Source organism: Colias croceus, chromosome 23, assembly GCF_905220415.1.
Source record: "Colias croceus chromosome 23, ilColCroc2.1".
In the NCBI taxonomy this organism is placed as follows: domain Eukaryota; kingdom Metazoa; phylum Arthropoda; class Insecta; order Lepidoptera; family Pieridae; genus Colias; species Colias croceus.
The window spans coordinates 3,503,839-3,516,464 of NC_059559.1; the positions used below are offsets into that span (position 1 = coordinate 3,503,839).

At 33.7% G+C, this 12,626-nt stretch overlaps 1 protein-coding gene across 1 annotated transcript; it reads left to right on the top strand.

Moving 5' to 3' along the window:
* The first annotated feature begins 637 nt into the window (after positions 1-637).
* On the top strand, positions 638-8,223 carry LOC123702445 (zinc finger protein 141-like). The gene is made up of 5 exons (XM_045650196.1): positions 638-890; positions 1,888-2,032; positions 5,847-5,990; positions 6,365-6,505; positions 7,000-8,223. Exons 1-5 carry the CDS (start codon positions 753-755, stop codon positions 8,148-8,150), a joined length of 1,719 nt encoding a protein of 572 aa, XP_045506152.1. The 5' UTR covers positions 638-752; the 3' UTR covers positions 8,151-8,223.
* The last annotated feature ends 4,403 nt before the right edge of the window (positions 8,224-12,626 follow it).

Genomic DNA, 12,626 nt, shown 5'->3' on the forward strand with positions numbered 1-12,626 from the left:
TTTATAATCACTTTTATGTCCATGGAAATTAAATTACTCTTTTGCACATATGGCATGCATATGAAGTTAATATAATTCCCTGAACTAAATGGGAATCTTTGGAATAACTAAACCAATATTAATGGTACTTGAACTGAGTGATAAATTATATCACTGTATAGATAGAAGTGTTTATAATACATAATATAAATACTCTTCTTGGTAAAAGCAGACACAGATGTAATGACCAGCTTAACAAATAACATTATAATTAACTAGCTTTCTGCCCGAAGCTCTTTCGCTTGCGCTGTCTAAAACTTAACAAATTACCTATTTACCAAAACGTTCCCCTTGAAGTTTGAACTCTATACAAAAAAGCCGCATCAAAAACTGTCAGATTTAAAGATTTAAATATGCATACATAGGGAGAGACAGACAACGGGAAGCGACTTTATTGTTTACTATGTAGTGAGGTAATAAAGGTAGAATTATTTCAATAAAGCATAGAAGAGTTATTTTGTTTCTTCATAATTTATTCGTTCAAAATTTTTATTCTCATATTTTGTCAAAATTCCACCCATTCTGTAGAAGATTAGAAGCACTTTAAAATAATTATTGTCAAAATGACACTTGTCAGTTCCTTTTGACATATCTGGCATCTGCTTTCGCTTGCTGTGCTGTTGCTGTGCTTGCTGTGTTCTCAATAATTATTATTGATTGTTTTTATTTTTTATTTACAAACAATTTCATATTTAAATATAAATAACTTTAAAATGGCAAATATAACACTATACGGACAGTGCCGGTGCTGTCTTGCGACGGGCAATCATAGAAATATAACGAAGGAATATTACCATAACAGTGTGAGAGAAGTATATATGGATATCTTTTTGGATTGTTTTAATTTATTCGTAAGTATTACTGTGTAGGAGTTGTTTTATTATGAAACAGTTTCTTTAAATTAAAGTGGTCACAGTATAATCACTACATAGTATAAAACAAAGTCCCTTTCTCTGTCCCTATGTATGCTTATCTTTAAAACTACGCTACGGATTTTGATGCGGTTTTTTTAAATAGATATAGTGATTATCGACGAAGGTTTTAGTATATAATTTATTAGGGTTTAGATACAGCGGGCGAAGCTTCGGGCGGTAAGCTAGTAATGAATAAATTGCATTTCTTCTTCTTCTTCTTCCTTTGCCTTATCCCTTTATTTGGGGACGGCTCTCCTCGTTCTCATGCGCCAGGATGGTCTATCCTGGGTTGTCTGTTTATTCAATTGGGCTCTCTCCAAGTCTTTTGATATGGAGGACCACCAAGTGGCGGGGGGACGTCCCAGACCCCTTCTTCTATTTGGCAAGTTTAGTGCCCTCCTTACTACGTGGTTTTCTTCACGCCTCATTACGTGTCCATACCATCTTAGGGTCAACTCACACCAAAAGAGCGGCGAAGCGCAGCGAAGCGGAGCGCAGTTTCCGTGTCATATGAATTTTTACTTTATTGTCATTGCTATAAATAATACATATATAAAAATTCATATGACACGGAAACTGCGCTCCGCTTCGCTGCGCTTCGCCGCTCTTTTGGTGTGAGTTGACCCTTAGACGCTGTTCGGTGATTTCTCTGAGATGGGAGCGACCTTGAAACTTCCTCTGATGTACTCATTGCGCACTTTATCAAGTCTAGTTACGCCGGCCGCCCATCTAAGCATTTTCATTTCATTTACATGTACTCTTTGCTCTTGAGCTTTTTTGATTGCCCAGCACTCAGAGCCATACATAAGACCTAGTCTAACTGCGGTCTTGTAGACTTTTCCTTTGGTCTTTATTGGCATCTTTGAATGGAATGAATAAATTGCATTTAAAATTTATAAAAAACTTCAATTTCTAAGTAATTTTTCTATTCCAGCTATCCACAAGTAATGAAATAAGTTCCTTAATATGTAATTCCTGTATTGAACAATTACGAGAAGCGAACAAGTTCAAAACAATGGTTGTGAATAACGAACAGAGACTTTTGTCCATGACAGATAAAGACACTATATTTATAAATGGTAAGTGTTTGTTATTTTTACATTTTCTCTCCGAAAACTTTCCTCTTGCCTCAAAGAAGATTATAAAAAAAGAATACACAAATCGGTTCAGCCGTACTCAAGTTATGCACTTTACGATTCATTTGCGATTCATTTTTATATAAGATTATGTTTGCAAATGTTATATACCATATTCTTTTCAATCAATTTCAATCAAACTTTTCATATAAATTGGTGCTTTAGTGAAAGGGTTACAGACAGACGGACATATTTTTACTTTTATACAATAAGTATGCGTGGAGAGAAACAATTTTCAAAAGCAGTCAAGTAGTTTTTGTGCTAAGTCATAAAAGTAAAAAAAGATCGTATGCCGAGCACGTGTCAGAAGTGAAACTTCTTTGGCAAGACTGATGATAACCATGATGTGACGGTATTGCCATGATGCGACCTTGAAATTTTACTCTCAACGCGCCTAAAGAAGTTTCACTTCAAACAAGTTTAAAATAAGCGTTGGTAAGTAACTATGTAGAAAAAAACATTAAATAAATTAATATTTCTGGACAAATTTCACACACGGCACAATCTGATCCCATACTAAGCTTTCGCTTGTGTTATGGAAACCAGATTGCTGATAAACATACATATACAGGGTGTCCCAGAAGTCGACGTCAAGCCGAAATTTTCTGAAAGGTAATGCCACACCAGTTATCAGATAAATTGAAAAAAAAAATTTAAGTCATGTATTTTTGAAGTTATGGATTTTTTTATTTAATTCCAGAAAATGTACACCATGTGACAGTTTTTTCATTCCTGTTGTTACAAATATTTACTTTTTGCCAATTTTTTTTCTCTTACGTCATCCCAAATAGTGCTTTATGTAACCTGTGATCCTAAACCCTGTGCCGATCACTCCAACTTGTAGGAAAATGTCATTTTATAACGTAACAAGTTTTCAAAATTAATTTTTCGCACTACTTCAACTGATCGTCCTGAAAAATAATGTACTACTCCAGTTTGGCAAGTAGCTTTAAAAGTTAGCGCATTTAATAAGGATTCTAACGCGTTATAACACTTACTCCATTTTTTCTTAGAGCGGCCATAAAAAATTTTTTTGCAAACTAAGTCTGTTTTTAACAATTTCTTTGAAATTCCAAAAAACTATTCTAGTGTACCCAAAGCGTTCAAAGCTAGTGTCCAAAGAGACACATTCCATAAAGCGAGACAGATAGACTACTTATGACATACGGACGGAAATAAGTGAACGAGACAGATAAGTATTACAGCCACTTAGTTCGAGAACACCTTAATGAGGACTATCCAGACAGATGGATAGGGCGGGCTGGTACAATCTCGTGGCCCGCCCGATTTAAATCCTCTAGATTTTTTTCCTGGGGAGCAGTAAAGGGAAAAGTCTATTCCAAGTCAATTGAAAATGTAGAAGAGCTTAGACAGAGAATAGCGGAAGCAGTAGAATTTGTAAATAATGCAAGATTTGCCCGCCTGATTTCACGATCTTTTTTAAGGAGATGTCGAGCTTGTATTGCAGCTGAAGAACGGAAATTTGAACATAATTATTATTAGAGATGCGCCGAATAGTGGTTTCACCGAATAACCGAATACCGAATACTATTCGAACGGTGAAGGAAAACATCGTGAGGAAACCGACATGTCGAAGAATTAAAAAGTTCGACGACATGTGTCATCCGCCAACCCGCACTTGGCCAGCGTGGTGGATTATGGCCTGTACCCTCATAGGAGGCCCGTGTCCCAGCAGTGGGAACGTATATGGGCTGATGATGATGATGATGATGATGATGAATACTATTCGGTTAGAACCTTACCGAACCGAATATTCGGCCGAATTATTCGGTTCAATGTTTTGACGTGTTTTGATGCGTAAACCGGTTCTAACGGGTCGCAAGTAGCTGCCGGCTCGGTGGCGAGCGAGCCTTACCTCACCGCCCGCCACCCGCGTATATCGCCCGCGCACTTCGTGCTTTAAGTTACTTTAAGTTAGTGTTTGCAATATGAGCGGACGTAATGTCATTTTCTATTGGGACTAAAAGCATTGTCTTCAGACTCAGGATTTAAAGTATTATAAATATTAAATAAGTTCTAATAATAAACATGATTAAATTATGTTGATGTAAATTTACAAAATAAACGTTGGTTTGAAATGTAATGATCGTTTTATTTTATACAGGGTGTAATCGTTAAGTGTGCACAGGCGATTATTCCATAACTATTACAGATATCAAAAAACTTTTAACTCATATTGAAAGTACTATACCTAATGAGTAAAATGACAATAATAACTTTTAAAAAATAAAACGAGAAATATCCAAAAATGTTACATGAAACGCTCCCATACATTTAGTATGAAATATGACTATTTCAAACATTTAATATGAAAGGTTTTGCTTTTTTATTTGATTTTGTGTTATAATTATTTCGCAAATTTTAATGAAAGTTCATTTAGAGACTGTAAATAAAGCTCGATGTGGAATACAATGGTATTCCAAATCGAGGATGTCGTCTCGAACATTGTATGGGACAATGTATGGGAGCGTTTCATGTAACATTTTTGGATATTTCCCGTTTTATTTTTAAAAAATTATTATTGTCATTTTACTCATTAGGTATAGTACTTTCAATATCAGTTTAAGGTTTTTTGATATCTGTTATAGTTACGGAATAATCACCTGCGCATACTTAACGATTACACCCTGTATACCTTAGGTTCAAACATTCTTCATAGGATTTCTTTGACTTGTGTATAGTATGACATAAATCATTCATAATATGAAGTTATTTATTTAGTTCTATAGCCAAGAAAGTAGAAACACTCATACCAAATATATTCGGCACCTAAACCGAATAATTCGGCCGAATACGAATAGTGAAAAAGATGCCGAATATGCCGAATACCGAATATGTATTCGGTATTCGGCGCATCCCTAATTATTATGTAAAAAAAGTAATAAATTTAATCATAAAAAAGTCTTTATTTTACTCTAGTTCACTTATTTGCGTCCGTATGTCATAAGTAGTCTATCTGTCTCGCTTTATGGAATGTCTCTCTTTGGACACTAGCTTTGAACACTTTGGGTACACTAGAATAGTTTTTTGGAATTTCAAAGAAATTGTTAAAAACAGACTTAGTTTGCAAAAAAATTTTTTATGGCCGCTCTAAGAAAAAATGGAGTAAGTGTTATAACGCGTTAGAATCCTTATTAAATGCGCTAACTTTTAAAGCTACTTGCCAAACTGGAGTAGTACATTATTTTTCAGGACGATCAGTTGAAGTAGTGCGAAAAATTAATTTTGAAAACTTGTTACGTTATAAAATGACATTTTCCTACAAGTTGGAGTGATCGGCACAGGGTTTAGGATCACAGGTTACATAAAGCACTATTTGGGATGACGTAAGAGAAAAAAAATTGGCAAAAAGTTAATATTTGTAACAACAGGAATGATAAAACTGTCACATGGTGTACATTTTCTGGAATTAAATAAAAAAAATCCATAACTTCAAAAATACATGACTTAATTTTTTTTTTTCAATTTTTCTGATAACTGGTGTGGCATTACCTTTCAGAAAATTTCGGCTTGCTTCTGGGACACCCTGTATAATTTTTAAATAAATACTTATATAGATAATCAACATCCAGACACACAGCAAACATCTATTTTCATCACACAAATATTTGCCCCGGGTGGGAATCGAACCCAAGACCTCTGGCTTGGAAGGCAGGGCCACTACCAACCAAGCCAAACACCAAACAGTTAAAAATAAAACAGAATACCAAAAATTTATAAAAATTACATTTTTCAGTACCAAACAACATGCATTCAGAAATGGAACTAGATGTAAAAATGGAGGGAACGTTTAACATAAAGGCTGAGCCGAGCAGTGATTTGGATAACGTCGACAAATCAGATGATCCCGATTTTGAAATGAACAACTATGATGATAGTGGTAAGTATAATTTGTAGCTCTAGTGTTAAAATGACTAAATATTATACAAAAAAAAATGTAGGAAAATGGCGGACTCAGGGAAATTTTTTTTTTCAAAGTGGTGCAGGTCATGGTGTAGTACGAGATCCGGCATCAGGATTAGTGCGTTCATCGTTTTTTCGATGATATGATTTCGGTATATAATTATTTAAAGTAGATATTTGGGTTGATTTTTCTTCATTTTTTGCAACCTTATTATATTTTGTATATAATAGGTCTTATTTCGAAAATAATAAAATACATATAGATTTGAAGCTAAGACCAACAGGAGTGGAGCAATGCGGGTGAAACCGCGGGGCATAGCTAGTTATTAATATGGACCAATATATTTTCAGATGACTTGAGCGATGATGGGCTTATACAGGGTGAGGCTGAACTTTTAGCTCGGTTTCCAGTGCCCTTCCGATTGCCAACTAGGGACACTCTGTATAGCAGTGCTTGTGCGGACTTTGTTAGGCATTTGGATCTGCTTAAAGGTTAATATTATAATACTAAAAACATAATACTAATAAAAACTACTTTAATATAAGGCCACATCATTCATATTCACAAAAATGCAAAAAAGCAAGCACATTGCATGTAAAAAAAAAAAAACGTAAAGGCCTTTTTTTAACGAATTTAACTTTAAATAAATACACAAATTCATAATTTTTTAACTTGGTTTACCAAAATAGTATTTTTTACAATTTTTGTCTGTTTGTCGGTTTGTTCCCGCTAATATCAGGAGTGGCTATAACGATTTTGATGGGACTTTCACTGGCAGATAGCTGTCGTTATGAAGAGCAACTGAGGCTATTTTTATACCGATATTCCCACAGGAACATTAGGATTAACAGAAAAAACTCAATAACGCGCGCGAATGAAACCGCGGGGCGCAGCTAGTCATAAATAACACTGTAAAAATTAAATGTTTGGGTGTTTTAGAATTAAAATAATTTCTGTCTTTAACAAGTACAATTTATTTTCCCAGGAAAAATAATCACAGCAAAAATGATTTCAAACCTCATCGACGAATGTGAAAAACACCGTTTGGCCAGCAAAAAGATTTATATAACAGAGAAAATGGCGCAAATACTCAACACATCGATGATTCTAGAAAATTCCAACGTCACACCGTTCAAAAGCAGAAACCGATCTGGCTTTCCATGCTTCTATTGTGGGAGCATTTACGATGACCTACTAACTCTAAGAGAACACCAACAGAAAAGTCACTCTAAATGCGAAATTAAAAAGGCCCTAAGCGCGTACGGGGCGGAGTGCCTAGTCGTATATGTTGATATAACTGACCTAAAATGTACCCTATGTGACCAAAAAATACCCAATTTAAACGAATTAAAAACACATTTAATTCGAATACACAAGAAAAAAATGCACACCGACTTCACAGACCGGGTCATACCTTTCAAATTGTACCAAGAAAGTGATAATAAATATGAGTGTCAATTGTGCGGTTTTACCTTCGAAACTTTCGGTTCAATAGAACGGCACATGAACGTGCATTACAGGAACTATGTGTGCAAAGAGTGTGGAACGGGTTTCGTGACGAAATACAGGCTCAAAGTGCATACAAAAAGCATGCACGTGGGTGGAAATTACCCGTGCGAAGTTTGCAAGAAAGTCTTCACGACGCAACAGAAACATAAGAACCACGTGGATACAGTACATAAAATGGTGAAAAGATTCAAGTGTCCGCATTGTAGTGAACGTTTTTCGGAATATTTTAGACGGCAAAAGCATTTAGTGGAAGTGCACGATAGACCCCCCTTGCAGTATAAGTGTAATGTTTGCGACAAATCATTTGACAGACGGTATACCCTATCCAGACACTTAAAACGCGACCATTTAGAAGAGAGAGACTATCAATGTCAAATGTGTGCGTACAAATGTTTCACTAAAAATGAGTTGAGGGTACACATGGTTAAACATAACGGGGAACGAATTTTCGAGTGTTCGGTGTGTCACAAGTCGTATGCAAGGAAGAAAACGCTAAGAGAACATATGAGGATACATAATAATGATAGGCGGTTCGCTTGTGCGGTGTGCGGGCAAGCGTTTGTGCAAAAGTGTAGCTTGAAAGGACATATTAAGACTCACCATGTGGAGTATAATTTGCCGATTTGAAGTTTGGCCTAAAAAAACTCGTGGTTATGAGACTATTTTTTTATAAATGTTAATTAAAGACTTACGGATATTATTTAAAGTGATTTATTTGTTATGTTGTTTATACCCATCACTTATTGAACTATTAGAGCATTATAGTTATAAGAAATCAGAATAAAAAAATGTAACAAAAAAGACCGAGCACACGTGTCAGAAGTGAAACTTCTTTAGCAAGATTTAAAGATAAAAATCGTCGCTTTACTCAATGACGTGACGGCATTGCCATGATGCGACCTTGAAATTTTACTACATACTAAATATATATATATATATATGTTAGAGCGTGGCTTTATTACGTATTGAAATACTGATATAATATTTCTTTGACATCTTTACTCGACCAAAGTCAAGACAAGAATGACTTGCAACTGCAGACGACCGTTATTTATAGTACGATCAAAACAACTATTCGAGTGGTGTGACAGTGTGAGTCAGCGCAGGTGTTATTTGTGTTGTTTTGATCGTTATTTTGAATACGACATGAAATATTATTATTACTTGATAATTAAATGATTGTTAATACTTTTATCCAATTGATTATTATTAAAGTTAATCAATTTGATTTACTTTTAAAATATAATTTTATCTTTAAATTAAACGCGCTAACACGGCCATTCTGAAAAAAGCTCGTGCTCTGAGCGTTAATTCAAAAAATCAGGTTATTATTACTTCCGGCCCAGTTGTCAGACTAAGTCACAGAAAACCCGTACAGACAAGTGGCATTCGATTCTATTATTATCTACCCAGTTGTCAGACTAAGTGAAGACCCGTACAAACAAGTGGCAGTCGATTGTAGTATTATCTGCCCAGTTGTCAGACTAAGTCACAGAAGACCCGTACAGACAAGTGGCATTCGATTCTTTTATTATCTACCCAGTTGTCAGACTAAGTGAAGACCCGTACAAACAAGTGGCAGTCGATTGTAGTATTATCTGCCCAGTTGTCAGACTAAGTCACAGAAGACCCGTACAGACAAGTGGCATTCGATTGTATTATTATCTGCCCAGTTGTCAGACTAAGTCACAGAAGACCCGTACAGACAAGTGGCATTCGATTGTATTATTATCTGCCCAGTTGTCAGACTAAGTCACAGAAGACCCGTACAGACAAGTGGCATTCGATTTGCATTATTATCTGCCCAGTTGTCAGACTAAGTCACAGAAGACCCGTACAGACAAGTGGCACTCGATTATCATAATTAGTTTCCATTACCGCTAACACGGTCATCTAAATTTGGCTTTGGTACTATTCTTACACGTACATAGGACACAATAGTAGTCTAGCAATTGCTTGTACTTTTCTCTTCATAGCAATCATTGTCTAGTATTATTGTGATTTGATAGTATTTGTACATAGGATTCGATAGCTTATCGAGTTCTGCCAGCTGCAAATAGCGGCTTCCGTATCTCATCTCTCAAGTGACAACCACAAGTCCTGGAACATAATTAAAAGTTAAAACACAAGTTATGACGTCCTCGTCCGTTCATTTGAAATGAGTACGGGTAATTTATCTCGTGGTGTCAAAACAATGTATTAATACAAAAATAACCGCTCGGCCAAACTGACCTTATAGAACACCAGTCACATCCACATGATGAACTCAAACTCAAATATTGATTTATTCAACTGGACTTCGCTTAGAAGCGCTTTTCAATTGTCAAAATACAGAAAAATAATAATTTACCACCACAATAGCTTACACTGGGCGCCATCGAAGGCACCACATTGGATTCAAATTCCCTAGGATCAAAACCTTATTATTTGTGACATAAGTACGTCGTTCTCTTACCATAATTAAAGGCTCAAATATCCTGGACAACCGCCCGGATATAGTCACAGATGTAAGTACTGGCAAGTGGCATAATATTTCCTAGAAAGTTATTTTTTGCAGGTACCTACATATTTTTGAACCTTGTCTGCATTTTTTCATAAACTTTTCGATTGTATGAAATACATAGAAACTTCAGTTTCAACAGAATACAGATCATTGAAAGAATATGATATTTATATAAAAAAATAGTTTTTTATAGAATTAAGTAGGTGTGTGGTTTCGGAATACAATATGTTCTAGGTAAATATTGTATATTGACATGATAAAAGAGCAACTATGGAATTACTTGCCGGTTCTTCTCCATAAATATACTGTTTTCCGAATCGGTGGTAAATGTTAAAAATTAGAAATGACGATTGAAAAGTAAAAGTCCTTCTAGAAGAAGTTTAATTGTATAAATAAATGTTTGAGTTTGATGAATTGATGTTTTAGCTTATATGTGCCATTTTCACAGGAATAAAGGGAGAGGGAAATAAAATAAAACGTGTATTAAATATGATATTTTTTTAATCTTTAATAAGCCTAACAGGTAGGTATGTAGATATTTGTAAAAAAGCGACAAGGGGCGGGATGAACGCATACAAACTCTTTACCTACATAGAGTAATTTTTAATCTGTTTAAAAAAAACAACTGTCAGATTTCCCGCGCTGTCGCTTTATAAATAATACAATGATAATAAAATTAATGAGTTACAAAATATAACAATAAATTGCGATTTTTCGGTTTGACACTTTGTGAATACGCATTTTTTTTACATTTTATGTAATATTTAATAAATTAAAACGTCAAAAAACGTGTTCACAGAGTAAAAATCAAACCCATCTCCAACAATTATATTAACCTATGAGTTATAACAATAAAAATTAAATCTAAATAAATTAAAATCATAATTTGGTACGAGACATCCAATCGATTGGACACATTATAAATAAAGTGTAACAGGGGTGGGATTTTTGATTCTTTACCTGTCAAATTTTGCTGTGGGAACTGTCAAAAATGAATGCAACAGATAAAAAATTGTTTTTTTTTTTAAACATTTAGACAATGGTTTTATAAATTATTCTAAACGAGATTTAGAAAATCGGTCAAAATTGCATTTATTTTTCACCTCCATAGAATTTTCTATAAATTTTCACATAAAGAGGATAGAATGGCCTCAAAAACTTTAACTAACTTAAAAATTACACTTAACAAAGTACAATATTTATATTATGAGTATGTTATATAGCCTGTGCTTAAAAACTTAAACATATTAATAATACTTCTATTGATTTCTATAAAATAATCTGTCTTGAGTACTCTTATTAATAAAGTAACGGTGAGTCCACACAGAGCTTAGTTTCTCAATACGTAATTTATAAATTAAACGCGATTTAATTCCCTTTTAATTGCGAAAATTTCGTAAATAGTGAATTTAGCAGAATTTAGCGAAAGTCGCATATTCGATTACAATTCTTTAATATTTTCAATCTTTGGTTGAATACGACTCAAAACAATGTTTGAACTAAGACCGGTGTGGACGTACCATTATGTTAATTATATTTTCTTATGTGTATACAAAGTGGATTTTCTTGAAATTTGCTGTCTTAAATACGTGTTTTTTTATATTTGGGCACTGCGCGAATTACGTGTTTTTATAGTATATAAATACGAAATCTAACAAACAAGCATGATTAATTTATATAATATTATATAGCTGTTAAAACAATCAAATCATCTTTTATTACAGAACTAGCGGTCCGCCCCGGCTTCGCCCGTGGTACATATTAACGTTTTCTCTACATAAGAACCATCCTCGTACTTCAAGGAATATAATAAAAAAAGAATTATCGAAATCGGTTCAGCCGTTCTCGAGTTATGGAATTACAACGAAAAGTGGCATTGATTTTTATATATTAGATAATGATAATTATTACTTTAATGAAAATTGCACTAATGATAAATCATGAAGAATTTTCATTATTTTCAAATTCAAAAATCAATATATTCCTCTTAAAATGCAAACAGCTTTCTAATAAACAGCATAATAATAAAATGTTTAACATCAAATGACATAAAAAAACTTAAAAAAAAAGAAACATTAATGAAATTGTTATTAACGTAACGTATGTTTGTCAAATTTTATATTTTTTTGGTATTGCCAAATAATAACCCATGTCAAATATATATAAATTTCGTATAAACAGTACATTGGTACGTCGCCCTATAAAAAGTAGGGTAATTTAAAAAAAAATCTAAAAAAAACGCAATTTTCATTATTTTTTCGTACCTAAGTTTTGAATATAATGTTATATATTTTCAAATATGATTTATAAATAGACAATAAGCATATTTATTAGTAGTTTTAACAAAAAATAAAAAAAAACTTCATTACACGTCCTTTTTTACAATTTTGAAAAAAAAGGGAAAATTTTTTTTTACATATACGAAAAAACTGACGCGTCATACACAACAATTATATAGTATAGCTTTAATATTTTCAGACGTAATTAAAAAAAAATAAGGAACAGTGTGAAGTATCTCTTATAATTACAATCAATCTACTTACCTATCGACGGTATTCTTTATTTTCGACAGATATAATGTACAAATTTATTATATAACT